This window comes from Triticum urartu, chromosome 2A (genome assembly GCF_056163025.1).
Source record: "Triticum urartu cultivar PI428250 chromosome 2A, HENAU_Tu73, whole genome shotgun sequence".
Classification (NCBI taxonomy): domain Eukaryota; kingdom Viridiplantae; phylum Streptophyta; class Magnoliopsida; order Poales; family Poaceae; genus Triticum; species Triticum urartu.
In genome coordinates, this window is record NC_141874.1 from 96,273,522 (window position 1) to 96,299,290 (window position 25,769).

Here is a 25,769-nt window from a genome sequence, read left to right on the forward strand (position 1 = left end):
TTTCAATCTTCGCCGGTGAAATATGGGGACATGGACCCGCGTCGTGAGGGCAACTTCGGCGGTCCACTCCGGCGGGAGTGCGGCTGCAGCCGCTAGGCGCGTGCTAACAAGCTTTGTGAGGGCAACCGCAACCTGCGTGTGACGGCCAAGGCAGCCCAAACGTCCGATGTTGCTTCTCAGGCGGCAGCAGCAGCATCTGCCTCGGGGATAGCAACTAGCGAGAGCGGCACATCAGTTGTCCGTTCCGCAGCGGCAACCTTAGCCCTGATGGAGGCCGCCCACTACCATGTTGAGGCCGTCCACGCCCAGCTTGTGGCGGTCACCGCACAAATCGAACGAAGCTTCTCCGACAACGGTCGGTGGGATTCTTTTTGGTGATTACTATAGTTGGAGGAGTTCATGTATTCACTATGTGTTAATGCTTTGTTCTGGTTCTCTATTAAAAGGGGGCCTTAATATCCCTTAGTGTTCTTATGGGCCCCACTGCCACGGGAGGGTAGGACAAAAGATGTCATGCAAGTTCTTATTGTAAGCATGTATGACTATATACGGAATATATGCCTGCATTACATTGATGAATTAGAGCTAGTTCTGCGTCGCCCTAGGTTATGACTACTAAATGACCTACGGGAGCTTATTGTAAGAATGTTATCCAACATTATCACCGATCCAATGCCTACGCGCTTTTCACGTATTGTTCTTTGCTAAGTTACCACTATTGCTACTAGTGTCACAATTGCTATAAAACTATTGCTGCTACCGTTATTGTTACTGTTGCTATCATTGCTATCACTATCAAATTACCATACTATTGTGCTACTGATCACTTTGCTACAGATATTTAGTCTCGAGGTGTGGTTGAATTGACAACTCAACTGCTAATACTTGCAAATATTATTTGGCTCCCCTTGTGTCGAATCAATAAATTTGAGTTGAATACTCTACCTTCGAAAACTGTTGTGATCCCCTATACTTGTGGGTTATAATTTTCACAGCTTGAGTCAGGGTTGGGTTTGACCGATTTGGGGGTTTGTTGTTTGAGCTATATTGAATCGATTTGGTTGGTGCTTTAGATGCCATACACGATTGCCTACAAGGATTGAATCGAACTAGCAGAAGATTACTCTGCAACATGTTTCCACAAGTTCCCATGCGAAAGGTTGTTAGCTTTTGAATCAGTTGACACCAGGAGGAAATTTCTCGGATGTTCTTAACTCATTTGTAGTTGTTTTAGTAACTTAGTTTGTATTGTTTTAGTAAGTGTAATCTAGTTGTCCTTAGGAACTGCAATCTAATGATTTATTAAAGAGTGAAATACGCCATCAATCTGTTAAATCAAACGGAATTCATGCTTTAGGAGAACAACTCATACATTGATCGATTAGACCATAAACTTGTTAATTTGATCACACAAGGCCAAAACCGATTCGGGAAAAAATAGTCATGTGGTTGCCATGTCAGCATACCTTTGACCACTCACAAACTCACCAACTTTTAGAGGGGTCTTTTGGCAATAGCACCAACGTGATTTGATATAGGAAAAATCGCATGGGAATTGAACCCACAGCCTGTGGGACATACGAAGTGGTTTGCTAATCACTAAAACATTAAAAATGTTGTGCACAAAAATGTGACGAGAAATATATATGAGAACCCAAAGATACAATTAATTGTTTTAAAACTGTAGTTTAAAAATAATATAAACCCCCGAGTGCATTCAGTGGGACTTGAACTGCGATGCCTGGATAATTAAGCTACAGTAATCCTCTGCTAATGATGCCACGTCACCACGATCTCTGTTGTTAAAACTCTCGTTGATTCGAAACCGGGTTAAATTCAAATTTAAATTAAAGTAAAAAACAAAAGTTTTCGTAGGTCAAAACTAAAATGCTCAAGTGTGGCAAATATTCTATAACTAATTATGATGGTGAACAACATTTTTATAAAGTGATTTAATGCCCTAAAGTAATTAAAACAATGGCTTAAAAATTATTTAAATGCATTTCAAATAAGAAATAAATGCAAACTATTTTATTAAGGAAAACATTTTAATTCAGCCGGCTGATTTCTCCACAAATCAGCCGCGTCGCTCGCACTCCACGCATCATAATGTGACCCGCTCTCTTTCTTGCCTTTCCTCTCCCCATCTGCTACCTCTGCCGCATCTTATCCTGATCCATTTCCTTTTTCTTCTCAGCGCGCGCGCGCTCTCTCTCTCTCTTGCATCTGGCCGTCGACCACCGGAGCTATTACTCGGCACGGGCTGTCGCCGCCAGCTGCTGCAAGGACGCCCCACCCCCACCGCTACTATTTGCAATGACCACGAGATTGCAACCCATAGATCTCCCCGGCGACCGCGGCTGTAACGCAGCCTGCTTGTGGTTGTGACCGCGGCTTTGCAACCTGAGATCTCGCTGGCGGCGGCAGATGCTGCAACGCAGCTTCACTCGACAGCCAGCGCTGCAACCGAAGAAGCTGCAATGTGGCACTCATCGATGCTGCCGGAGCTGCAATGGAGCTTCATTAAGGTGACGTTGGAGCTTCGCCGCGCACGCGGGGGCTGCAATGAAGTGTCGCCCGGAGCTGCAATGGAGCGTCGTCGGGGTCTTTCAGGCTGCATTGGAGTACCACCGGTGCTTCAATGGGCTGTCATAGTAGCGTCATCGCTACAACTCCTAGAGCTCGTCGGCGTTGCATCAGTGGTTGGTTCATGGCGAGCTCACTGTCGTGTTGTCGTGAGCCGTCCAGTGAGGCAGACGTTACAACCTCATGGCCAGAGGCATTGCGGGAAAATATGTGCGCGTTGGGTCTAGACTAGAAGCGATAGCTCGGTCCTCGCGTGGTGCTGTCATCTGGGATCAAGCGGCCCAAAATTGATTGTACCTGCGGAATCAAATGGCTGGCCAGGTGGCTTAATTTTGCTACAAATCAACCGACAGATTTGTAGCACCGGCCTTTTATTAAAGTACCAAGTTATTTGTGACGGTGTCCTAATTACTAATTCTAATTTAGGGGCTTAGACCATATTTTATAAAACCTAAAATAAAATAAAACTAATTAGAAAACAGAAAGGTTTTAAAAGGAAAATAGAAAACAAAAGTAAGAAAACGCATAAAGAAAAAGAGATAAGGCCCCTGCCTTTTCCCCTGGGCCAAGCCCACCTGGCCGGACTAGCTCCCCCGCACCAGGTGCTCCCCTCCCCTGTTCCTCACGCGCACCCGGCCCCGCCCACGGTCGCCGCCGCACCCTCTTGTCGGTAGCGCCGGGAGAGGATAAGGGCGCCACGCCCTGACTCCTCGATCCCATCCCCCCACTCGCTCACCACTCCCCTCGCTCTGTCCGCCTCTCCCCTCCTCCAGATCCGCCTCTCGCCGACGCGCCCAACACCGTTCGCCTCACTCCGCCGCGGCCACCGGACACCTCCCGCCCCGCTGTCGTGTCCGCGAAGGCCTTCTCCATTCGCTACATCCTCCACGCCGACGCAATGGAGCCGAAGGCCGCCTACGACGCTTCCCCGAGCCGTCGTCCTCCTCGGTACCTCGCCGCCGTCTCCGTCGACGCCGGTCGCCTCTGCTCCCCCGTTCACTCGACGGGCCTCCTTGTGCCTGCTCGGTGAGCACCTCCTCTCCCCTCCCGTTCTTGCGCCGTAGGCCGCCGTCCCCAAGCTCGTCCGAGCTCCCACTTACGCGTACATGCAGTAGTTGCTCATGTTGCTGCGATGCCGCTGCTGATGCGCTGCTGCCCGCTCTTGTGCCCCGCTGCTCGCCTCTGGCTGGGCGCACCTGCGCCCAGCGGCGCTCGTCCGTGCGTGCTACGTCGCACCCGTGCGTCCGTACCCGCCTTGGCCGCGCCCCGTCCCCGTGGCTGCGTGCCCCGCCCGCGCCCAAGCCGCCTTGCAGCTGCCGCCCCGGGGCACTCCTCGGCTGCGCCCTGCCCTGAGCCTGCTAACTGCCACTGCTGCTCTGCTGTGCGGCTACCGCTGCTGCCTTGGTGCCAATGCTGCTGAAGGCCGCAGCCATCGACGCGCCCGACGCTCCCCGCGGCCTCTACTGTTGCTCCGCCCGCGTATCCCCGAGCCTGCCATTGCCTTCTGCTCGCACGACCTTCCCCACGCTGCACCTCGCACGCCTACAATGCCCGAGCCACGGCTCTTTCCATCGTTGCCCTGCCTGTACTACTAGTCACTGTAGCGGCTACTAGCTAGCTTTTCTGATACACTGACTAGCCCTCTAAACAACCCCTAAACAACGATTAGACAAGTCCTAACATGGGTAAAAATAATATGAGTAGAAAGTATATATGACAAACTCCATTTTATCCAACCGGACCAAATCCTTTTGATGTATGGAATAATTCCTACGAAAATCACAAAGTTCAATGTTTTGTTAATAGAAAAACCAAAAACAGTTTTATTTTCATAGCTACTTTAGTGTTGTTGATGATCAAGCAAATGAACTCTAATATGGATGTAGTTGGTACTAACATGCAGGTCACAGAAAAATGCTCAAAATTAATATAAGGCGCAAAATCATAGGAGGTACAGATCCATAGTTGTAGCGTTTTGAAAACAGCTTAAAATGTTTAAAACTGACGAATTCTCGGACTTGGCAGAATTTCAGGGATTTTCAGAATATTGTTTAATCTTTGAAAAACCATAGAAAATAATTCGCAACTCGGATGAAAAAGATTTATACATGAAAGTTGCTCAGAACAACGAGACAAATCGGACTACGCTCTCCGTTCATCTGTCACATGCCCATAGCATAGCAAACATGCAACTTTTCCCCTTCGTTTCGTTTGTCCGAAAATGCCAAACTTCGGGAAAACTTTCTTGGATGTTATCCCCCTTCGCCGGTGTCGTGTAGCACCGCGTTAGAACACCCCTAGCGCTACTTTGCTTGTCATCTATCTGTTTGCTCTATATTTAATGTTTCTTCCCCCTCTTCTCTCCGGTAGACCCCGAGACCAATGTCGATGTCCCTGTGAGCGACCACGTCACCGACGACCCCTCCTTCTCGCCTGTGCAACCAGGCAAGCCCCCCCCCCCCTTTGATCATCCCGATATCGCCCATTTCATTCTCGCATGCTTGCATTAGATTTTGCTACTGTAATTGATTGCTCCTATTCTGATGCATAGCCTGCTTTTGTAACCTGATTATTGTTACCTACCTGCTTATCCTAAATTGCTTAGTATAGGTTGGTTAGTGATCCATCAGTGACCCCCACCTTGTCCTTGTTGCCCCTGCTTCATCATCGACGACTCGATCAACGTGATCAATGACCAGACCCGACACCTCACATCACATCATGCCTATTTTATTGCTCGACTCTGCAGAGCCACTATCGAGTGCCGAGGGTGAGACCTTACAATGCACTCCTGATGACAACTCTGTAGTCTAGCTATTCGGTCGTGGTCAACGAGGGTGGTTCCTCCTTCACCATTCTCGATACGGCTCTGTCGTGCAACCCCTCAAGTGTGAACCTCGAGGGTGGTTCCTCTTACGTTCACCTTGATGATTACATCGAGTGGAATTCACCGGGGGTGATTCCTCGGGTTTTCCCCTTAATGTTTGGACACACGGTTACCTTGACCTTACTTGAGACCATTGTTGAAGTCAGGTCGGCCCTGAGGGGTACCCGCGAGTTGATGTGAAAGTAGGCGGGCCCGTTGAGCACCGGCGAGTTTTCTACGTGGCACGACCGGGCAATCTGGGCCCTTGTCGTAAGTCCATGAAACGGGGCGACGGGGTCACATTATCCTGAGTCTCTGCTCGTCTCCGCGAGCCCCCAATGCACTAACATGTTTGGGTATTTGTTTTGAATTGGCCTCTGGCCTTTACGCACTAACCACCATGCGAGAATAGATATGGGCCTCGACGTCACAGTATCAGCCGAAGCTTTGTCAGATGTCCAGTTCAGCATTGTGGGCCTGTCGGGCCAATGCCATCCAGTATGAGGTGGTGCTCGTCCTGGCTCGTCGCACAATGACCCGGAGTGCAACGGGCGATGGGCCCAGACCCTGGAGTGCTTAGGATGTAGACCGGCGGGGACCTCTCTGCTGAGCCTAGGTAGGGCTACAATGTGTTGATCTACCGACGCCGAGCATTGACCCGGAAAAGTGTGTCCGGCCAGAGTAATCAAGCATGTTGGAAAACGTGGTGCACCCCTGCAGGGAAGATATATATATTCGAATACCGTGCCCACGGTAATAGACGTTCAGACTCGTATCCTGGTCTTATATAACTAGAAATGGATACTTGAGACATGTAATGGAGATGTGGCTCTGGGATTGCTTTCTCGTAGAGAGTCGAGAAAGGATCTCTGGGCATTAATGTTACAACATGCTTGTTAATTAAACTGCTATTCTTTACTCTTCTACATGGTGCAATATGCTTGAAGCCGCTTGAAGATGCTAGTCTTCAATAGGCTAGGCCTTCCCCTCTATTCTGTCATTCTGCAGTTCAGTCCATAGATACAACCCTTCCATTTGATACCAATGCATACTTAGCATAGATCTGATGCTTGCGAGTACTTTGGATGAGTACTCACGGTTGCTTTGCTACCCCTTTTCCCCCTTTCTTCTTTCTGGTTGATGCTACTAGTTGGTGGATCCCTGGAGCCAGGAGCCACCGCCGACGGATACTACTACATGGAGACCGCCGACGACCAGGAGTAGTTAGGAGGTCCCAGGCAGGAGACCTTGCCTCTTCGATCGTTGTTGTTTTGTGTTTGCCTTCTTAAGGCAGTCTTGTTTAACTTATGTATGTATTCAGATATTGTTGCTTCCACTGACTCTTGTGTATCAAGCTATGTATTCGAGCCCTCGAGGCCCCTAGCTTGTAATATAAAGCTTGTATTATTTTATGTGTCTAGAGTTGTGTTGTGATATCTTCCCGTGAGTCCTTGATCTTGATCGTACACATTTGCGTGTATGATTGAATCGGTCACAAGTTGGTATCAGAGCCGACTGCCTGTAGGACCCCCCCCCTTTCCAACTCCTTGGCCGAAGTTGAGTCTAGTCTTTGAGAAACTATTTTACTAACATGGCTGTGTGGCTTACGGGCTCATGTCGCCATTGGGTGGTATTAGGATCTTTTATTCCTCGTCTATACTCTAGGACTCTGATCTCTCCTCTATCCGGGTTAAATGATTTGCTAACTCCAACATTAGGTTCTCATGATCACACCCATCCGGAGATCTGTATTACGCCTTTCTTGAATTGAGGGCCGGGATCTGCTTCACAGTGTTCACTGACCGCAGGATCCTCTTGTCGAGGGCACCCTGCATCGCCACTTGCAGATCCCTCACTCCAGTGGTTTTCTCCAACGTTGATGTAGCCTTTGCTATGTGCCGGTGTTGTAGCCCTCCACGCGTGCATGTGTGCCGCCTAGTATGTCAAGGACGTTTCTCTTGTCCGAACTCATACGAACAACATGTGATTGGCTCTATATATGTATCAGTATGTCTTCCATGACTACTGCTTTGTACATATTGTGCCTTTGCTCGTTGTCCAAGATATGTCATGAATGACTCCATACACTTGCTCCACTCCTTGCTAGACTACCCCTGTTGCATTTAAGCAGGATGGTTAGACCTGCTAGTTGTGGACGTGCTGTCAACAATCCACCACCGCCCGAATACATGGCTGGAATGATACAACAGTTGAGCTGAATCGCGATTTCATGGAAGGAGTCATGGCTCAGTTTACGCGCCCCATATTATGAATCCGCAACCTGCCCTAGTGACTCTGCAAGACTTTGCGCGTCTCAACCTTGTCATCTACCGCAGCTCAACTCAGCCCCTTGATGCTGATGATTGGCTCCATGACATCACTTTCGAGTTGGACTCTGTTGATGTAGCCCCTACCAACTGTGTCACCTTTGCGGCTTACTACCTGAAAGGTCCCGCTGCTCAATGGTGGTACACCCACAGTCGTTCCTTACCTGTTGGAACCGCCATCACTTGGCCAAAATTTCAAGCTGCATTCCGCGGGCCAATGTCGAACCACCATGGTTAGTCATCCCCGTTTAACTTGAAGGACCGGAATCCCATGTTTCCCTCATTGTTTTGAAGTCATCCAATATTGACCTCATTCTGAGCATGGAATGGTTGAAAACACACGCCGCTTCTATCATCTACGCCACTAAAACCGTCCATCTACTACATCCTTCGAGTGAGATAGTAAGCTACCATGCTCATCTTGTTCATAATGCCGAAGCATGGATTTATTCCTTGAACGCGTAAACGCTTCTCCTCTTGTGGGAATTGAAAAGTCTCCAACCATTTGTGAATTCCAAGATGCCTTTCCAAAAGAACTACCCAGTCCTTAACCTTGATCTTGCTGCAGTTAAATTTGCACTGAAGTTGTGGCGACATTTCCTTCTTGGTAATCGTTGCGAGATCTTCACCAATCATCAAAGTCTAAAGTATCTGTTACTCAGCTAGATCTGGATCTTCGTCAACAGCGATGTATGGAAACAATTACCGACTATGACTACGGTGATTCTTATACCCCTGGCAAGGCTAGTGTCATAGCCAATGCCCTGAGTCGCAAATCTTAATTGCAACAACCACTTGGCTTCTAAAGCTCAACCCTTGCAAGATGATCTCACTTATAGACAGCATCCGGTCCGCGTTCTCGATCAAGCTGAACGGCGCACCGTCTGAGGGCTATCAAATTTCTAAAAGTTCAGTGGTCAAATCATTCTGAAGATGAAGCCACTAGGGAACTCGAGGATCGTTTTCGAGATGAATACCTCATTTTTGTTTCCTTCTACCTTCAAAATCTTGGGACGAGATTTCTTGTAGTGAAGGAGAATTGTGACGCCCGGATAATTAAGCTACAATAATCATCTGCTAAGGATGCCACGTCACCACGATCTCTGTTGTTAAAACTCTCGTTGATTCGAAACCGGGTCAAATTCAAATTTAAATTAAAGTAAAAAACAAAAGTTTTCATAGGTCAAAACTTAAATGTTCAAGTGTGGCAAATATTCCATAACTAATTATGGTGGTGAACCAACATTTTTATAAAAGTGGTTTAATGCCCTAAAGTAATTAAAACAATGGCTTAAACAATTATTTAAATGCATTTCAAATAAGAAATAAATACAAACTATTTTATTAAAGTGCCAAGTTATTTGTGGCAGTGTCCTAATTACTAATTCTAATTTAGGGGCTTAGACCATATTTTATAAAACCTAAAATAAAATAAAACTAATTAGAAAACAGAAAGGTTTTAAAAGGAAAAGAGGAAACAAAAGATAAGAAAATGCATAAAGGAAAAGAGATAAGGCCCCTGCCTTTTCCCCCGGGACAAGCCCACCTGGCCGGCCTAGCTCCCCCGCACCAGGTGCTCCCCTTCCCTGTTCCTCAGGCACACCCGACCGCGCCCGCAGTCGCCGTCGCACCCTCTCGTCGGCAGCGCCGGGAGAGGATAAGGGCGCCACGCCCCAACTCCTCGATCCCACCCCCCACTCGCTCACCACTCCCCTCGCTCTGTCCGCCTCTCCCCTCCTCCAGATCCGCCTCTCGCCGACGCGCCCAACACCGTCCGCCTCACTCCGTTGCGGCCACCGGACACCTCCCGCCCCGCTGTCGTGTCCGCGAAGGCCTTCTCCATCCGCTACATCCTCCACGCCGATGCACTAGAGCCGAAGGCCACGTACGACGCTTCCCCGAGCCGTCTTCCTCCTCGGTACCTCGTCGTCGTCTCCATAGACGCCGGTCGCCTCTGCGCTCCCGTTCACTCGACGGGCCTCCTTGTGCCTCCTCGGTGAGCACCTCCTCTCCCCTCCCGTTCTTGCGCCGTAGGCCGCCGTCCCCGAGCTCGTCCGAGCTCCCACTTACGCGTATGTGCAGTAGTTGCTCCTGTTGCTGCGATGCCGTTGCTGATGCGCTGCTGCCCGCTCTTGTGCCCCACTGCTCGCCTCTGGCTGGGCGCACCTACGCCCAGCGGCGCTTGTCCGTGCACGCTACATCGCACCTGCGCGTCCGTACCCGCCTTGGCCGGGCTCCGTCCGCGTGGCTGCGTACCCCACCCACGCCCAAGCCGCCTTGCAGCTGCCGCCCTGGGGCACTCCTCGGCTGCGCCCTGCCCTGAGCCTGCTAACTGCCCTGCTGCTCATTCAACAGTTTTTTAATACAGTTTTTTTCATATTTTGTGTGATGTATGTTGAATAGTTTTTTAATACACATTGAACATTTGTGTAATATACACTGAAAAAATTTCAAATACACAGTGAACATTCATAGTATTGGTTGGGCAAATTCTTAATATATGCTGAAATTTTATAATGCATGGTGAACTTTTTATTAAATACCGTGAACACTTGCTTAATATACTATGAATTGTTTTGTAATGCACACTGAAATTTTGTATAATACCCAAAAAATAGATAAAAAGCAAGAACAAAAAAAATGAAAAATAAATAGAAACAGAAACAGAGAAAATAAAGTAAAAGGCAGTGAAACCTAACCATGGGCCGGCCCGAACTGAGGCGTCGGGGAAGGGGCACCTTCAGCGAAGAGCGTCAAATAGGAAAAGCCGAGTAGGACTCCTGCTGTATACGTGCACATTTAGGCTCGGACAGTTTTATTTTTGGCATGGTTATTACCAGGAGTTACGTGAATACCTGCTTGGACTCAAAGTGGGCCACTCGTACGGTGGTGCCCTCTATCTATAGAACACTTAACATACGAAGTCTACGGTCGCAACTCACGATCGATCGACTTCGAGCGAGTTGCTGCCGTCCACCGATCGAGTAGGATGCGCATCTATTTGCCTTGGGACTTCGATGTCTATGCTACAGCGGGACGTCCTCGTCCCAGTGAGGCCGAGGAGATCCCTAGCTACATGCTACAGGAAATACTGATGAAGCTGCCGACCAAGGACGTGGCCCGCTGCTGCTGCGTCTCCAGGCACTGGCGCAGCGCCGTGAGAGACCCCACCTTCCGCAAGCTCCACGCAGCGAGCCCTGCCGCGCTGTCGGCGGAGCCCGAGTTCTTGCGCTTATCCGGTGTACCATGCGAGCTCGGCCAGAGCGTCAAGGCCAGTGTCTTCAGGTTATCGTCGGACAAACCCATGTGCACCGTCGCCATCCCCGAGCGCTACTTCCTCCACAACATCTGCAACGGCCTCGTCTGCTTCCTTGACAGGGACCGCAAAGGTCAGACGCCGGTGCTGGTGTGCAACCCCGTCACTGGCGAGACGCTGGCGCTTCCCGAGGCGCCTCCGCTCAGCAACATGGACAATGCGTATCATCTCTTTGCCTTGGGGTTCAGCCCGCCCACCAACGAGCACAAGCTGTTCCGCCTCTCTTTCCCGTCATACTCGTACTCCTTCGAAGAGCGGGTGGAGGTGGGCGTCTACACCTTGGGCGACGCCCGCGGGTGGCGCAAACACTCATTCCTCTCGCCCTTTAGCCCATCATCCAGAAGAAATAACACTTCGGCGCCGGTGCTGATCGATGGTAAACTTCACATGATCACCAGACCGTGGAATCGTGTACATACCTACAGACCGACAGGAGTGCTGGTAGTGGACGTGCATGCCGAGACGTGCCGCACTTACCCTCTCCCGGGCGGTCTCGGGACCTTTCCAGATGAGAATCCGGTGACCTTTGAGCTCAAGGAGCAGCTGTGCTTCGCCGCACACGTGCGTGGCCGCTCCACGGTCCTCCGCTTCTGGGTCATGGCCATGGAGAACAAGGAGTTGGACAGCAAGAAGGAGCCGCACTGGGACTTGCGATATAGCTTCTGCATGGAAGGAGAACATCGCTTCACCACCCGAAACCCGTGGAATGCATGGTTTGAACATGAGACGCTCTGGTACACGCGCTATGACACCTTGCACATGTATCCCAAGAGGTCGTCTGTTCCTGACCACGGTCGACTGTTACAGCGGTGCAAGCAGCTCCAACGGATAGCACCAAGGGAATGGGAATGGAGCATCCATCGGGGTTACCGTCCCACTCTGCTCTCGCCTCGCATCTTTGAATTGCCACCACCACAAGACGAGATCATGATGGACGTATGCTCTTAAGGAATTGTAGTACTATCGTATCAGTTTATTGTCCGAGTTTTCAAAGGAAATTTTGTATAATGTCCCAGGATTGAAGTTTACATTGCGTTTAGTTATTCTGAACTACCGTTTTGTAGCTGAGCATGTAAACAATTTCCGAACATCCTTTGATAGGAAATGCGGATAAAACGACCAACATCTCAATAATTACGATGCACACAATCATATTATTATTATTATTAGAAGGGTAGTGGTGTTTTGACAAAAGATGCTTACAAAAGAAAAGAAAACCATAAAAAGTTCAATTTTAAGTAAGTTATATACTACAATTCTGGACATTGAAAAAGATGCTCCTACTTATCCATATTAATTGTTGCTACTTTAATATATTTTTCGAAACGCCATGAGATTTACGCGTCATTTCATTAAGAAAGAAAGAAAAACCTGGCACAACCTCCACTCACTATCTTTGCCAGCAACTATCCCACCGCTCGAAGTTGTCACCTTGTCGAAGACCAGCTATTCCTCTCTTTCCAGATGCGGTGCATCACTAGGACAAGGTAGGAGTTGAGCTTCTTCCTTGTCGCCGCCGGGGCGTCTGTGCTTGCTGCCGTCCACCATGCGACGAGCGCATCATGCTGAGTAGGAGTGTGCCGCTCTCATTCCCTAGCCCGCAATGCATTGAACCAGACAGCACGGGCAAAGAAACACTGAATTAGCAGGTGGTCGAGCGTCTCCGGTTCCTGAAGGCATAACGGGCAGCAAGGCTGGTGCGGTAGGCTCCTAGCTGCAAGGCGGTCTAAAGTCCAGCACCGGTTCTTGACAACCAGCCAGGCGAAGAATTTTAGCTGGGGAGGCACGTGACAGTTCCATATTTCCTCGGCCATTGGTATGTCCGTGAGCCCGAAGAAGAAGGCACGATAAGCTGCTTTAGTATGGATCAGAGGGGGTAGTTAATAGCTATATACAAACACAAACTATTACTGGGAAAAACATTCATAGATTTTATATTTGCCACAACCATACCAGGCGTCCAAAGTAAAGCCATAAGTCCTACATAATCTTGTGAGCACACGCGCTATTCGAGTGTATCAAAACTCTACTGAAGGCGATTCTAGTATTCTAGAAGAAAATAATAAGTTTACTATATATGCTTGTCCCAAGCTCCTTGTGTGAGCAGTATGGAACTAAACCCATGACGAGCTTTGGTGGTTTTTAGAGTTCATGGGCCACAAGTGCACGCGGGACATTGGCCACTGACCGCATGAAGCCCGATAAGAAACCATGGACCTTGAAAGCCTCTCGACATAACGATGTAATGGCAATGCTAATCTCGCGTGCAATGATTTTGGGACAATTATTGACGAGTAGGCATGCCGGTAACCGTATGCTTACAATAGTTGCCATTGGTGCCCAATCTATTATGTATATTTTAATATGTACCAGCTACGAATCAAGTTTGACATATCCCATGTGCACAATGACATCAATGCCCTGCAATCGTCCCAAAATCATCTAGAACCTAGTCTTCTCTGCAAAGCATCTTAAATATGACATCGTAAATATAGGTTAGGAATGATCGATCAATACTAGTGTCAGAAGAGCGTTGCTTTACTTGAGCAATCTCGAAACCGAGGAGGATATTTGTGACTGGAACACACGCACGTTATTAGAAGTAAACTCTGCATGTCCATGCAAGGACTAATGATGGTCTCTTTATCTGCACCCCAAGAGTGTTGATATCCATTAAGACTAGCCACAGTGGGAGTAACTTCAGCAGTAACATCGAGTCCAACTCAGCAAATTTGCTTATGTGGCAATGAGTTAATGAGGAGAGAGGTAGTAGTAGTAACTTAACTAGTTACTGTAACATCACATGTCCCAATGCAATATGATTCTACAACCTAATAAATGAAGCTATGCATGTTACCACACTTATGTTACTACCCACTATGAAAGTAGTAATATAATCTAGGAATACGTGTATGTTACTAGTGTATGTTACTCTTCATTATGGTTAGTCTAAAATCATTGACTGCTGCCTATGTTTAAGTGCAGAAAAAAATGTTTCCCCCTCCAGAAACAAACACTGCTTAAATAACAGGAAAAATATACATCTCCCGTAGCACCGCTTTCATGGATAGACATTACACTTACCATTAATATCATGACTTTATACCTCGGGCACATAGCCCCACCAGTCCACTATTTCTTGCCTCTTATCGCATAAAAATCCCTATTTGTCAAGGGATAAATAATGAAGTAATCAGCAACGCACTAAAGAAAATGATGCCATTTGTATAGACTATCAAAGAGGAGGATCTGGAAATGTACGGCATGGGATATACCCATATAGTGTTACTACATGGATAGCATGTACTACAAGTTGACCCCTGACATTGTCAGGACAAGAAAAAATGACACAACCCACCATGTTGCACGACACGCCTCTTGCGTAAGCAATGTATCCAAGGGACATGTATTTTAATTGTGAATGAAATGGCACCTAAAGTGTTTTTCCGCAACCCAATAATAACCAATTTATAGCCGTGATCCAGAAATAAGGAGACATTTCCCCCCTTCACCCTCCATGAGGCGATAAGGGAGAACCCTCGTTCCCCACCGTCCACGGACCGATGTTGAGGCTGTGGGTCGGTGATCTCTCCGGCATTTGGTCATGGGCTGGGAACCCAAACTTTCTGGCGTTGCAGATAAGTTATGGTTAGGGTATCGAGGTGGTGTGTCACTGATGGTAGCGAGGGTGGCTGCAGGGCATTACAATCAAACCAATGATTTTCTATGCATGCATAAAAGCATCTTCGGCCACAATGTACAAATTTGGCCCCTCAAACGCCTGCGGATGTGCCCGGTCAGCGTCCGGGCGTGTCCGCTTTGATTCTTTATTTTTCTGTTCACGCAATCATGTCCCTCAGTTTTTTCTTATATGTCCAGTCACATGCATGTGATTGATGAAGAATGAGAGAAAAAGAAAAGAAATAATAAAGAAAAAAGATATGGGGGCCCAATCCTATGTGGCGGAAGCAGGACCACTGACTGGGCATGCCCAGGCACTTCACATACTCATCTCATATATGAGATGAATGTGAGGGCTGCCGGACAGACCGGGCATTTAAGGAGGCTTTGAGGGGTCTGGTTGGGTCAACCTTTTGCTACTTTTTGCTACTTTTTGCTTCTTTCTCCTATCCGATCACTGGTCCCCGTGCCCGTCCAGTCAATTTAAGGGGGTCCGGCTATAGATGCTCTATGTATTTTGTGTTGCATAATATGATCACTTTCATTGTTTATTTTTGGTATGTATCAATAAGTAAGATCGATGGTGGATTAGAGAGAGACCATTGATCACTTGGGCAAGCATGCATGTAAATGTAGCTACCAAAATGGAGTGCATGCCGCAGGTCCGTACTTGCGTGTGTAGCCAAGTGGTAGTTACCCGCACAATGGTGGCATATGGATACATATGCCCCATGACAAAAAATAATTTAAGGCATCTACATTAATTTTTTTTCTTCAATGCAAGCTATTACTAGTGGGCCTCATTAGGAAATAGAAAATAAAGACTCTAGTACACATGCATCTCTACTTTTCACTCCAACATTTTCAGTTTTTGTCACCGGACCATACTTTTTCTCTTCAAGCACCCGTCTTCTGGAGAGGATCCCGCTTCTTTATCCGAACCTACTTTACGTCATATCCAATCTTACATGGCATGCGAGACATCACCTTAAGGCTATGTATTGTACATGCCCTGAAGCAGGCTGGCTAGCAGTGTACGTGATGCTCAAAAGAAGAAGAAAAAGTCGTGGGCGTACTTGCACTAGCTAGCAGCTAGCACTAGCAGTATTTCTTTGCGTGCATACGTGATGCTCAAAAGAAGAAGAAGAAAATATTTGTATTATGACTTTATGACTGCACGTCCGGAGAGAGGGGCAGCCAATTTGGTTGGATCTGGCGATCGAAGACGGAAATAAGGGTGTGGCCGTGCAGAGAGGAGAGGAACCGATCTGGCGATTCATGAGCAATGCTACATCTGCCGATCGAAGATTAGGTAGAGTACGTAAAAGAGTTACGTAGGTGTAGCATTTTTGGCGATTGTTCATCGTTTCCGTTTCGTGATTAGTAAGGAAAGGAAGCTTGGTCTGTGCTTCCTGAACGGAGCACCCAATCGGTTGCATGCATTTTTGACGACGGAGTCGTGCATGTTTAGGATCGGATATATGGATGGATCCTAATACAAACACAATGACCTGCTTCGACTCAAACTCGGCAACTCGTTGGGTGGTGCCTTCTATAAAATACCAAGTCGACGGTCACAACTCACAACCCACAATCGATCGATTTGGAGCGAGTTGCCGGCAGATCAAGTAGGATGCGCATCTCTTTGCCTTGGGACGTCGATGTCTATGGCACAATCGGACGTCGTCGTCGCAGTGAGGCTGAGGAAATCCCTAACGATATGCTACAGGAAATCCTGATGAAGCTGCCGACCAAGGACGTGGCCCGCTGCTGCTGCGTCTCCAGGCAGTGGCGCAGCGCCCTCGGAGACCCCTCCTTCCGCAAGCTCCACGCAGCGAGCCATGCCGCGCTCTCGGCAGAGCCCGAGTTCTTGCGCTTATCCGGTGTACCATGCGGTATCGGCCAGAGCGTCAAGACCAGTGTCTTCAGCTTATCGTCGGATAAATCCATGTGCTCCATCGCCAAGCCCGAAGGTTACGGCCTCGCCGACATCTGCAACGGCCTCCTCTGCTTCGTGGACGAGCACGGTGCTCAGGCACCGGCGCTGGTGTGCAACCCCGTCACCGGCGAGACGCTGGAGCTTCCGGCGGCCCCTCCGCTCAGCAACAAGGATCATGTGTATTTCTTTGCCTTTGGGTTCAGTCCGCCCACCAACGAGTACAAGCTCTTCCGTCTCTCTTTCCTGCTATGCTCGTACTCCTCCGAAGAACAACGGGTGGACGTGGACGTCTACACCTTGGGTGACGCCCGCGGGTGGCGCAAAGACTCGTTCCTCTCACCCTCTCGCCCACTAACCAGAGGAAATGACACTTCGACGCCAGTACTGATCGATGGTAAACTTCACGTGGTCACCAAAGGCTGGAATGCACCCATGTGGCAGGTGGCTGCCGGAGTGCTGGTAGTGGACGTGCCTACCGAGACGTGCCACGCCTACCCTCTCCCGGACGATCTCGGGACCTATCGATACGATAATCCACTGGCCTTTGAGCTCAAGGGGCAGCTGTGCCTCGCCGCACACGTGCTCAACAGCTATAATCGCCCCAAGGCCCTCCGCTTCTGGGTCATGGCCACGGAGAACAAGGAATCGGACGGCGAGAAGGAGCCGCACTGGGAGTTGCGCTACAGCTTCTTTGTGCAGGTGGAACCTCCGATCCCCATTCGATGGCCATGGAGCTGTGTGTCGTGGAGTGCATGGTTTCAACATGAGACGCTCTTCTACACGTGCAACGACACCTTGTACAAGTATGACACGAGGTCGTCCGTTCCTGACCACGGTCGACTGCTGCAGTGGGACAAGCAGCTCCAACGGATACCGTCATATGAATGGCTATGGTTCATCCATCGGGGTTACCGTCCAACTCTGGTCTCGCCTCGCATCTTTGAATTACCACCGTCACAAGACGAGGCGATGATGGACGTATGCTCTTAAGGAATTGTAGTCTATTGTATAAGTTTATTGTCTGAGTTTTCTGATGAAAATCTGTATAATGTCCCAGGATTGAAATTTGTATTATGTTTAATTATTCTGACCAACCGTTTTATTGCCGAGCATGAAAACAAATTTCGAACATCCTTTCATAGGAAATGCGGATAAAACGACCAACATATCTATAATTATGATGCACACGATCATATGTATTTTTTATTGTTATTGAAAGGGTAGTCGTGTTTGACAAAAGATGCTTACAAAATAAAAGAAACCCATAAATTTTCAACTTTTAATAAGTTATGCTACAATTCTTGACATTCAAAAAGATGCCCCTCTGATCTACATTAATTGTCGCTGCTTTAGTATGGACCGGAGGGCCGGGACTAATTGGTAGCTATATACAAGCACAAACTATTATCGCTCAAATCACGCGAGGAAGAACTTTCATAGATTTTATATTTGCCACAATCATACAGTCATCCAAAGTAAAGTCATAAGTCACACACAATCTTGTGAGCGGGCACGCTATTCGTGTGTACCAGAACCCTGTTGAAGATGGTTCCAGTATTCTAGAAGAAAAGAATAAGTTCACAATATATGCTTGTCCCAAACTCCTTGTGTGAGCAGTACAGGACTAAACCCATGACAAGTTAAACTTTAGTGTTTTTTAGAGTTCATGGGCCACATGTGCATAAGGGATGTGGCCACTGACCTAATGGGGCCCGCTAAGAAACCATGGACCTTGAAAGCCCATGCATTTAGAGCCTATCAACATAACAATGTAATGGCAATGCTAATCTCACGTGCAATGATTTTGGGACAATTATTGACGAGTAGGCATGCCAATAACCGCATGCTTATAATAGTTGTCGTTGGTGCCCAATCTACTGTGTATATTTTAATCTGTACTAGCTACGAATCAAGTTTATTGTATCCCATGTGCACAGTGACATCAATGCCCTGCAATGGCCTCCACTATTTGCAAGGTTATCATTGGTAATGCTCCATTGATGAACAATGAATTCAATGATCACAAATACTCCCACCATGACACTACTGTGTCAAAAACGTTCTTATATTATGGGACGGAGGGAGTACATAGTGGCTACTATCTTGTTGGTGGCATATATGCCATGTGCTCCACATGCGTAAATAATTTCAAAATCTCAAGGTAACAAAAGAGTTCACTTTACCAAGCAAGGCTTAAGAATCAGCCAGTAAGAATATTGAGCGAGCATTTGGGATGTTGGAAGCTCGCTTTGCAATTGCTACGGGGCCTCCTGAACTCTGGGATCAAAGAATGTTGTGGCAAATTATGAAAGTCAACATGATAATTAAGAGTGGGTGAGATCAAGAGGAAGAATTTGAGTATGATAATGCAGGAACAACTCTGAGGCTTGAGCTACATCAGGTCGAACCCGAGCATTTCATGAAGTGTATATATAGATCAAGATCGTGTGGCACCTGAGCAAGTTCGACATGACCTAGTTCATCATATGTGGTACGGTACGGTACATCTCCATGGGCAACAATTTCTCATGTGAGTTCATGTTTTATTTACATTAGTTGGTTTATTATCTTGACTTTATTTTATTTTATTTTTGAATTTGAAATTTTATAAATTTGAATCTTAATTAGAAACTAAGAATGCAATGGATTGGGAATCGGGCTATAGTTTGAGATAGGACACATTTTTTCTACCAGAACCAAGTTTTTTAATGTGATGATGGCATTTTTTTGTTTGTATTTTTTGTATGCTTAGCAATTGAATTTGCGCTTCTTGTGTTTACCTATAACTAGCTTTCTTTTTGCATGTAATGGGGATCAACTAGCAATTGTGAAATACAACCCCCCCCCATATAATGGTGTATCCAATCTATCAAGACTCTTCATTATCTTTAAGATTCGTCCAAAAAATTTCATTGAAAAGTACTAAAGCTATATGAACCCATAAAGGCACACCGGAAATCACTAAAAGCCAAATGAAACTTGCGTCGACAAAAGAGTTTCACAAAGTTTCACCAATGTTACATTCGAGATTCAAAATATGAAATTTTAAAATTCATTGGAACCCCTAGCAAACGTGCATCGATAAAAACTTGGGTTTAAAAAGTTTCATCGATGTTTCATTCGAGATTCAAAACATGAAGTTTTGAAATTTTGAAAACGTCTTTAACATTGATTTTCTTTGGAACATCTGTTGGAAATATGAGCAATTTACCATATGATTTTATTAATGGAAATACTAGATAAAGCATGACTAAAATAGCAGAGATAAAGCAACTCATGCAATCTCAGAGAGAAGGTAAATAACATCTGCAAATATGAACTAGAACCAAAAATATCTAGAACAGACAGTAGAGCAAGTTGCATATATGAAGTAGAACTTAACATATCTAGGGCAAACACTAGAACAAGGAACTGTGGTAGGACCTCTAACAGAAAGAACAAGAACACGTACGGGGCAGCAGCAGCAGTAGCACTGGACTTGGGGTCGGTGTCCTCGCCAGCCATGTCGTCGAGGAGGTTTTCGACGTCGGGGAAGTAGTCGTCGGAGTCCGGGGCATTCGTGACGAAGTAGTCAGTAGTCGCGTGGAGTGCTCCCCAAAAACCTTATCACCCTTCTCCCGTACAGAACTCAAAGAGGTGCGGTTTCAGAGGCCTACTGTCCCGCATGCGGTGCACGCCGCAAGCCGGGATGGGGAAGAACATAGCAGTAGTGCAGTGCTCAGGAACTTGGTGGCAAGAGGGAGATGGTATTTCTTATGCTTTTCTCTGGAGAGGAGCGATCTCCCTTTTATAGACACAGGAGAAGAAGGCAAGAGATTGCACCGGGAGCTGAAGGGCTCCCGAGCGACCTTTCATATACCCATACTGCATGGCAAAAATTTAGACATCGGCTCATTCCTGCAACCCGCGGCGCACCATGACGAGGCGTGGCGAGGCGGGCGGCGGAGGAGGAGCGCACGTGAATGTCTCTCTTGTTCTCATGCTCATACATGTGGGGAAATAACCTTCCTTATAAAGAGGTCCAACTCCCTCTAAACTAGCAATGTGGGACTAAACTTTGGTAGTACCCCTTGCCTTGCACAAATTGGCTAAGTGGGCCTCTAGGATTTATTAGGAATTTCTGAAATTGTTATTGGGCTGGCCCATAAATAGATAAAATTCCAGTAATCCCTCACCAGATCCGAGAGGCACACACAATTTTCCTTTGGTTCCGAAACACTGTTTTATATACCGGTACTGCAGTGGAGACTGTTAAGTTGAACTTCCACATAGAACTCTATGCTACACTAGTAACCAACTTGAACAGTGGACTGGGCCTTGAACTGCAAGTTTTCTGTGAATCTAGCTTCACACAAAGCCTTGACCGATACTAGGCTACCGTGGGTCTTCCCCGTGGGTGGAGCTTATGCGTCATACTCCGTGACCTTTCATGAGTTTACTAGAGAGAACCCTACGCTCATAGATTGCGACGTTTGACAATCAAACTCATATAGGTGTGTTCTTCAAAAGATGTTCTACAAGACAACATCTCTGCTTAAATGAGCCACTTAGAACACATTAAGATATACAACCTGCCATGCAAATTTAGGAGAGTGTTTCATCTTCATGGAGTGGTACTGTTAATAGTAAGAATACTCTCCTCTCAGTTGACCAACAGCTTGTCTTCCACATCTAATTCACGGGATCTCCGATCACATAGACTAGGTTACCACTATGAACAACTCATATTGTGGATCTCATACCCATCTCCCTTGATGCATTATCTATCACATTACGTGACAGATCCTTAGTAAAAGGATCTGCCAGATTTTTAGATGTTTGGATATAATCCAATGCAATAACTCCGGAGTTTCTCATTTTTCTGACAGACTTTAACCTTCTCTGAACATGTCTTGATGACTTCATGTTATCCTTTGAACTGCTCACTTTCGTGATCACAGTTTCATTGTCACAGTTCATAAGGATACCCGATACAGGTTTCTCAACAACCGGCAAGTCACTCAAGAGCCGACGAAGCCAATCTGCTCCGACCGTAGCTGTATCTAGTGATGTGAGTTTTGCTTCCATTGTTGACCTTGTTAAGATGGTCTGCTGGCAAGACTTCCAAGAAACAACGCCACCCCCATGAGTGAATACATATCCGCTCGTGGCCTTTATCTCATCAGCATATGAGATCCAGTTTGAGTCACTATACCCTTCAAGCACCTTTGGGTGCCCGGTGTAGTGAATTCCATAATTCGCAGTGCCTTTCAAATAACGCAAAACTCTCTCTAGAGCTTTCCAATGCACATCTTCTGGTTTTGAGACAAACCGACTCAGTTTGCTAACAGCAAAAGAGATGTCAGGTCTTGTAGCACTGGCTGAGTACATAAGCGAGCCAATGATCTGAGAATATTTCAATTGATCTGTAGCAGTTCTTCGATTCTTTCGAAGCAACACACTGACATCATATGGTGTTGGAGGGCTTGCAGTCACTATAGCCAAAATGACTCAAGATCTTTTCCACATAGTGAGATTGAAGCAATGTAATCCCACCATCATCGTCTCGCAACAACTTGATGTTCAGAATGACATCAACCACTCCTAAATCCTTCATCTCAAAACAACGAGATAGGAAATCCTTGACCTCCTTAATAACTTTCAGATTTGTTCCGAAAATCAGTATGTCATCAACATACAAGCAAAGGATAACTCCCTCGCCCCCACCATGGCGATTGTACATACATTTATCATCTTCGTTTACAACAAAGCCTGCAGCTGTTAAAGTTCTTTCAAACTTCTCATGCCACTACTTGGGTGCTTGCTTAAGTCCATACAAAGACTTCAGCAACTTGCACACTTTTTTTTCCTGACCATCTACTACAAACCCATCTGGTTGTTCTATGTAAATTTCCTCATCCAACTCTCCATTTAGGAAAGCAGTCTTAACATCCATTTGATGAACGAGAAGACCATGTGAGGCGCTAGAGAAAGTAGTACTCGAATAGTGGTCAATCGAGCCACAGGTGAGTAAGTATCAAAGAAGTCTTCACCTTCCTTTTGGGTATAACCCTTAGCCATGAGCCGTGCCTTGTACTTCTCGATAGTACCATCGGGCCTAAGCTTCTTCTTGAATACCCATTTGTACCATATAGGTTTGCACCCATAAGGATGATCAGTTATCTCCCAAGTTTCATTTGCTAAGATGGAATCCATCTCACTACGGACCGCTTCCTTCTAGTAGTCAGCATCTTCAGATGCATAGGCCTCTGAGATAGAATTGGGAGTGTCATCTATGAGGTACACAAGAAAATCATCACCAAAAGACTTTGCAGTCCTCTGTCTCTTGCTCCTAGTAGGAAGTTCATTGTTCTCCTCCACGGGATTTTCAAAGTGTTCCATCGAAATGGCAAGTTTAGCAATTTAATTGGTTCCTGATTCGATGAACTAGGCATCTCCTGATTAGATGAGGTAGCCATATCCTTCATGGGAAAGAAATCTTCAAAGAAAGTCGCATCATTCGACTCCATGATCGTACCGACATGCATGTTAGGTACCTCAGATTTTACAACCAAGAATCTATAACCAATGCTATGAAAAGCATATCCCAGGAAAACGCAATCCACGATTTTTGGTCCAATATTGCGCTTCTTTGGAATTGGCACATCGACTTTCGCCAAACAACCCCAGGTTCGTAGGTACCAGAGCTTTAACATTTTCTTCTCCTATTCCTCGAATGGAGTTATCTCTTCGTTCTTTGTGGGAACTCGGTTTAGGACATGACATGCAGTCAATATTGCCTCCCCCCACCATGCCTTGGAGAGACCCGATGTGTCTAACATGGCGTTAACCAAATCAGTTAGAGTACGATTCTTTCTTTCGGCCACCCCATTTGACTGAGGTGAATAGGGAGGCGTCCTCTCATGGATTATACCATGTTCCGCACAAAAGAAATCAAATTCATTTGAGAAATACTCTCCACCACGATCGGACCTAAGCCTCTTGATCTTTCGATCAAGTTGATTTTCCGCTTCAGCTTTATAGATCTTGAAATAGTTCAAAGCCTCATCCTTAGATTTCAGAAGATACACATGGCAGTATCTAGTGGAGTCATCAATTAACGTCATAAAATACTTCTTTCCACCTTTTGTCAATACACCATTCATTTCATAAAGATCTGAATGTATGAGCTCTAGTGGTGCAAGATTTCTTGTTTCCGCAGTCATATGAGACTTACGAGGTTGCTTAGCTTGCACACACACTAGACACTTAGATCCCTTGACAGTGGTGAAACTAGGGATTAAGTTCAACTTCCCGAATCGCGACATGCAGCCCAAGTTAACATGACAAAGACGTAAGTGCCACATATTTGATTCACTATTGTTGCAAACATGATTAACAACTTTATTGCAAACATCTGACAAGGATAAACGAAACAAGCCTCTTGGCTCATAGCCTTTACCAACAAAGGTTCCATACTTGTATATTACAAATTTATTTGACTCAAAGATAAGCTTGTAGCCATCTCTACACAGAAGAGATCCGCTAACAAGATTTTTATTGACGGAGGGGACATAATGCACATTCTTCAGCCGCACGATCTTCCCCGAAGTAAACTTCAGATCGACCGTGCCAACACCACGAACAGAAGCACTTGAACCATTGCCCATCAGCACGGTTGAAGTCCCTGCGGTCTGATAAGACAAAAACATGGAAGTATCATACCAAGCACCCGTGTCAATCAACCAATTAGGAGAATGACATATGAAAGAATAGTGGGAAATATACCATACCAAGCATCCTTCATGTCAGTGTATCCAATGACAACATTAGCGGTCTTGCCGCCTTTCCCAAGATGGCGCTTGTCATAGCGATTACGGCAACTAGGAGCCCGGTGATCAGGATCTCCGCACACATGACAAACACCTTTCTTTTTTTCATTCTTCTTCTTGAAGTTGGTGTGCTGTATAGCCTTGTTCTTCCCATCAAACTTTGCTTTACCATCAAATTTTTCTTGTTCTTGAACTTGTGGGGCTGAAAGTTTTCTTTTGTACCAGATTAGCACTAGATCCTCCCTCAATACCTCGAGCACGTGTGTCCTTTGCTCTCGCCTTTTCCTCCACATCAAGAGTACCAATGAGATCCGGAACGTAAAACTCCTTTCTCTTATGCTTTAGTAAGGTAGGAAAATTCCTTCACGAAGGAGGAAGCTTAGTGATGATATCTCCGGCAACAAACTTGTCCGGTAGCATACAATTGAAGTGCTCAAGTTCTTTAGCAAATGATTGTATCTTATGAGCTTGCTCAACCATGGAGCGTTCTTCAGTCATCCTGTAATCATAGAATTGCTCCACGCTGTACAACTCAGTGACAGCATCCGGGACCCCAAACTTGGCCTCGAGCGCGTCCCACATATATTTTCCATTATCAATTGACGCATAATCATCAACTATGTTCTCATCAAGAACACTCAAGAGAGCGGCCTTAAACAACGTATCCATTTTCAGAAAAGCTTATTCCTGTTGAGCATCATACTCTCCTTCGGGTTTGCCGAGAGTGGCATCATAGCAACTCATGGTTTGAAACCATAAAACTGCTCTCACGCACCACCTCTTATAGTGGATACCCTCAAATATAGGAGGTCTCATGGAAGCAACAAAACCACTCAAGGTAAATTGTCTATAATAAGGTTTTTGGATTGTTGGAAATATGAGCAATTTACCATATGATTTTATTAACGGAAATACTAGATAAAGCATGACTAAAATAGCAGAGATAAGAAGCCAGTCTGGCCCCGTAAATCTAAACAACTCCTCCCTCGGAATATTCCACACATCCCCCAAGGCGATACGCAAAGCACGCGCCTTAGGGCAGGTCACCAGAGCATGGAAGATATTTTCATCCTGAACTCCACATATAGTACACATATTGGAGACCGTTTGATGGTGAGTCACTCTATTTGTTGGGTTTCGTAGTAATTTCAAAAAATTTCCTACGCACACGCAAGATCATGTGATGCATAGCAACGAGACGGGAGAGTGTTGTCTACGTACCCAACGCAGACCGACTGCGGAA

At 46.5% G+C, this 25,769-nt stretch overlaps 2 protein-coding genes across 3 annotated transcripts; both read left to right on the forward strand.

The window, feature by feature from the left end:
* Positions 1 to 3,224: 3,224 nt before the first annotated feature.
* Positions 3,225 to 12,229, forward strand: LOC125535996 (F-box/LRR-repeat protein At2g43260-like). 2 transcript variants are annotated; one of them, XM_087543326.1, is made up of 3 exons: positions 3,225 to 3,612; positions 4,957 to 5,031; positions 6,603 to 12,229. In XM_087543326.1, exon 3 carries the CDS (start codon positions 10,769 to 10,771, stop codon positions 12,041 to 12,043), a length of 1,275 nt encoding a protein of 424 aa, XP_087399452.1. In that variant the 5' UTR covers positions 3,225 to 3,612; positions 4,957 to 5,031; positions 6,603 to 10,768; the 3' UTR covers positions 12,044 to 12,229. The 2 variants fall into 2 exon arrangements, with proteins under 2 accessions (XP_087399452.1, XP_087399451.1); XM_087543325.1 differs by lacking the exon at positions 4,957 to 5,031 and having other exon boundaries at positions 3,230 to 3,612.
* A 3,197-nt stretch (positions 12,230 to 15,426) lies between these two features.
* LOC147984039 (F-box protein At3g07870-like) lies at positions 15,427 to 18,256 on the forward strand. The gene has a single exon (XM_087543324.1). It carries the CDS (start codon positions 16,410 to 16,412, stop codon positions 17,703 to 17,705), a length of 1,296 nt encoding a protein of 431 aa, XP_087399450.1. The 5' UTR covers positions 15,427 to 16,409; the 3' UTR covers positions 17,706 to 18,256.
* The last annotated feature ends 7,513 nt before the right edge of the window (positions 18,257 to 25,769 follow it).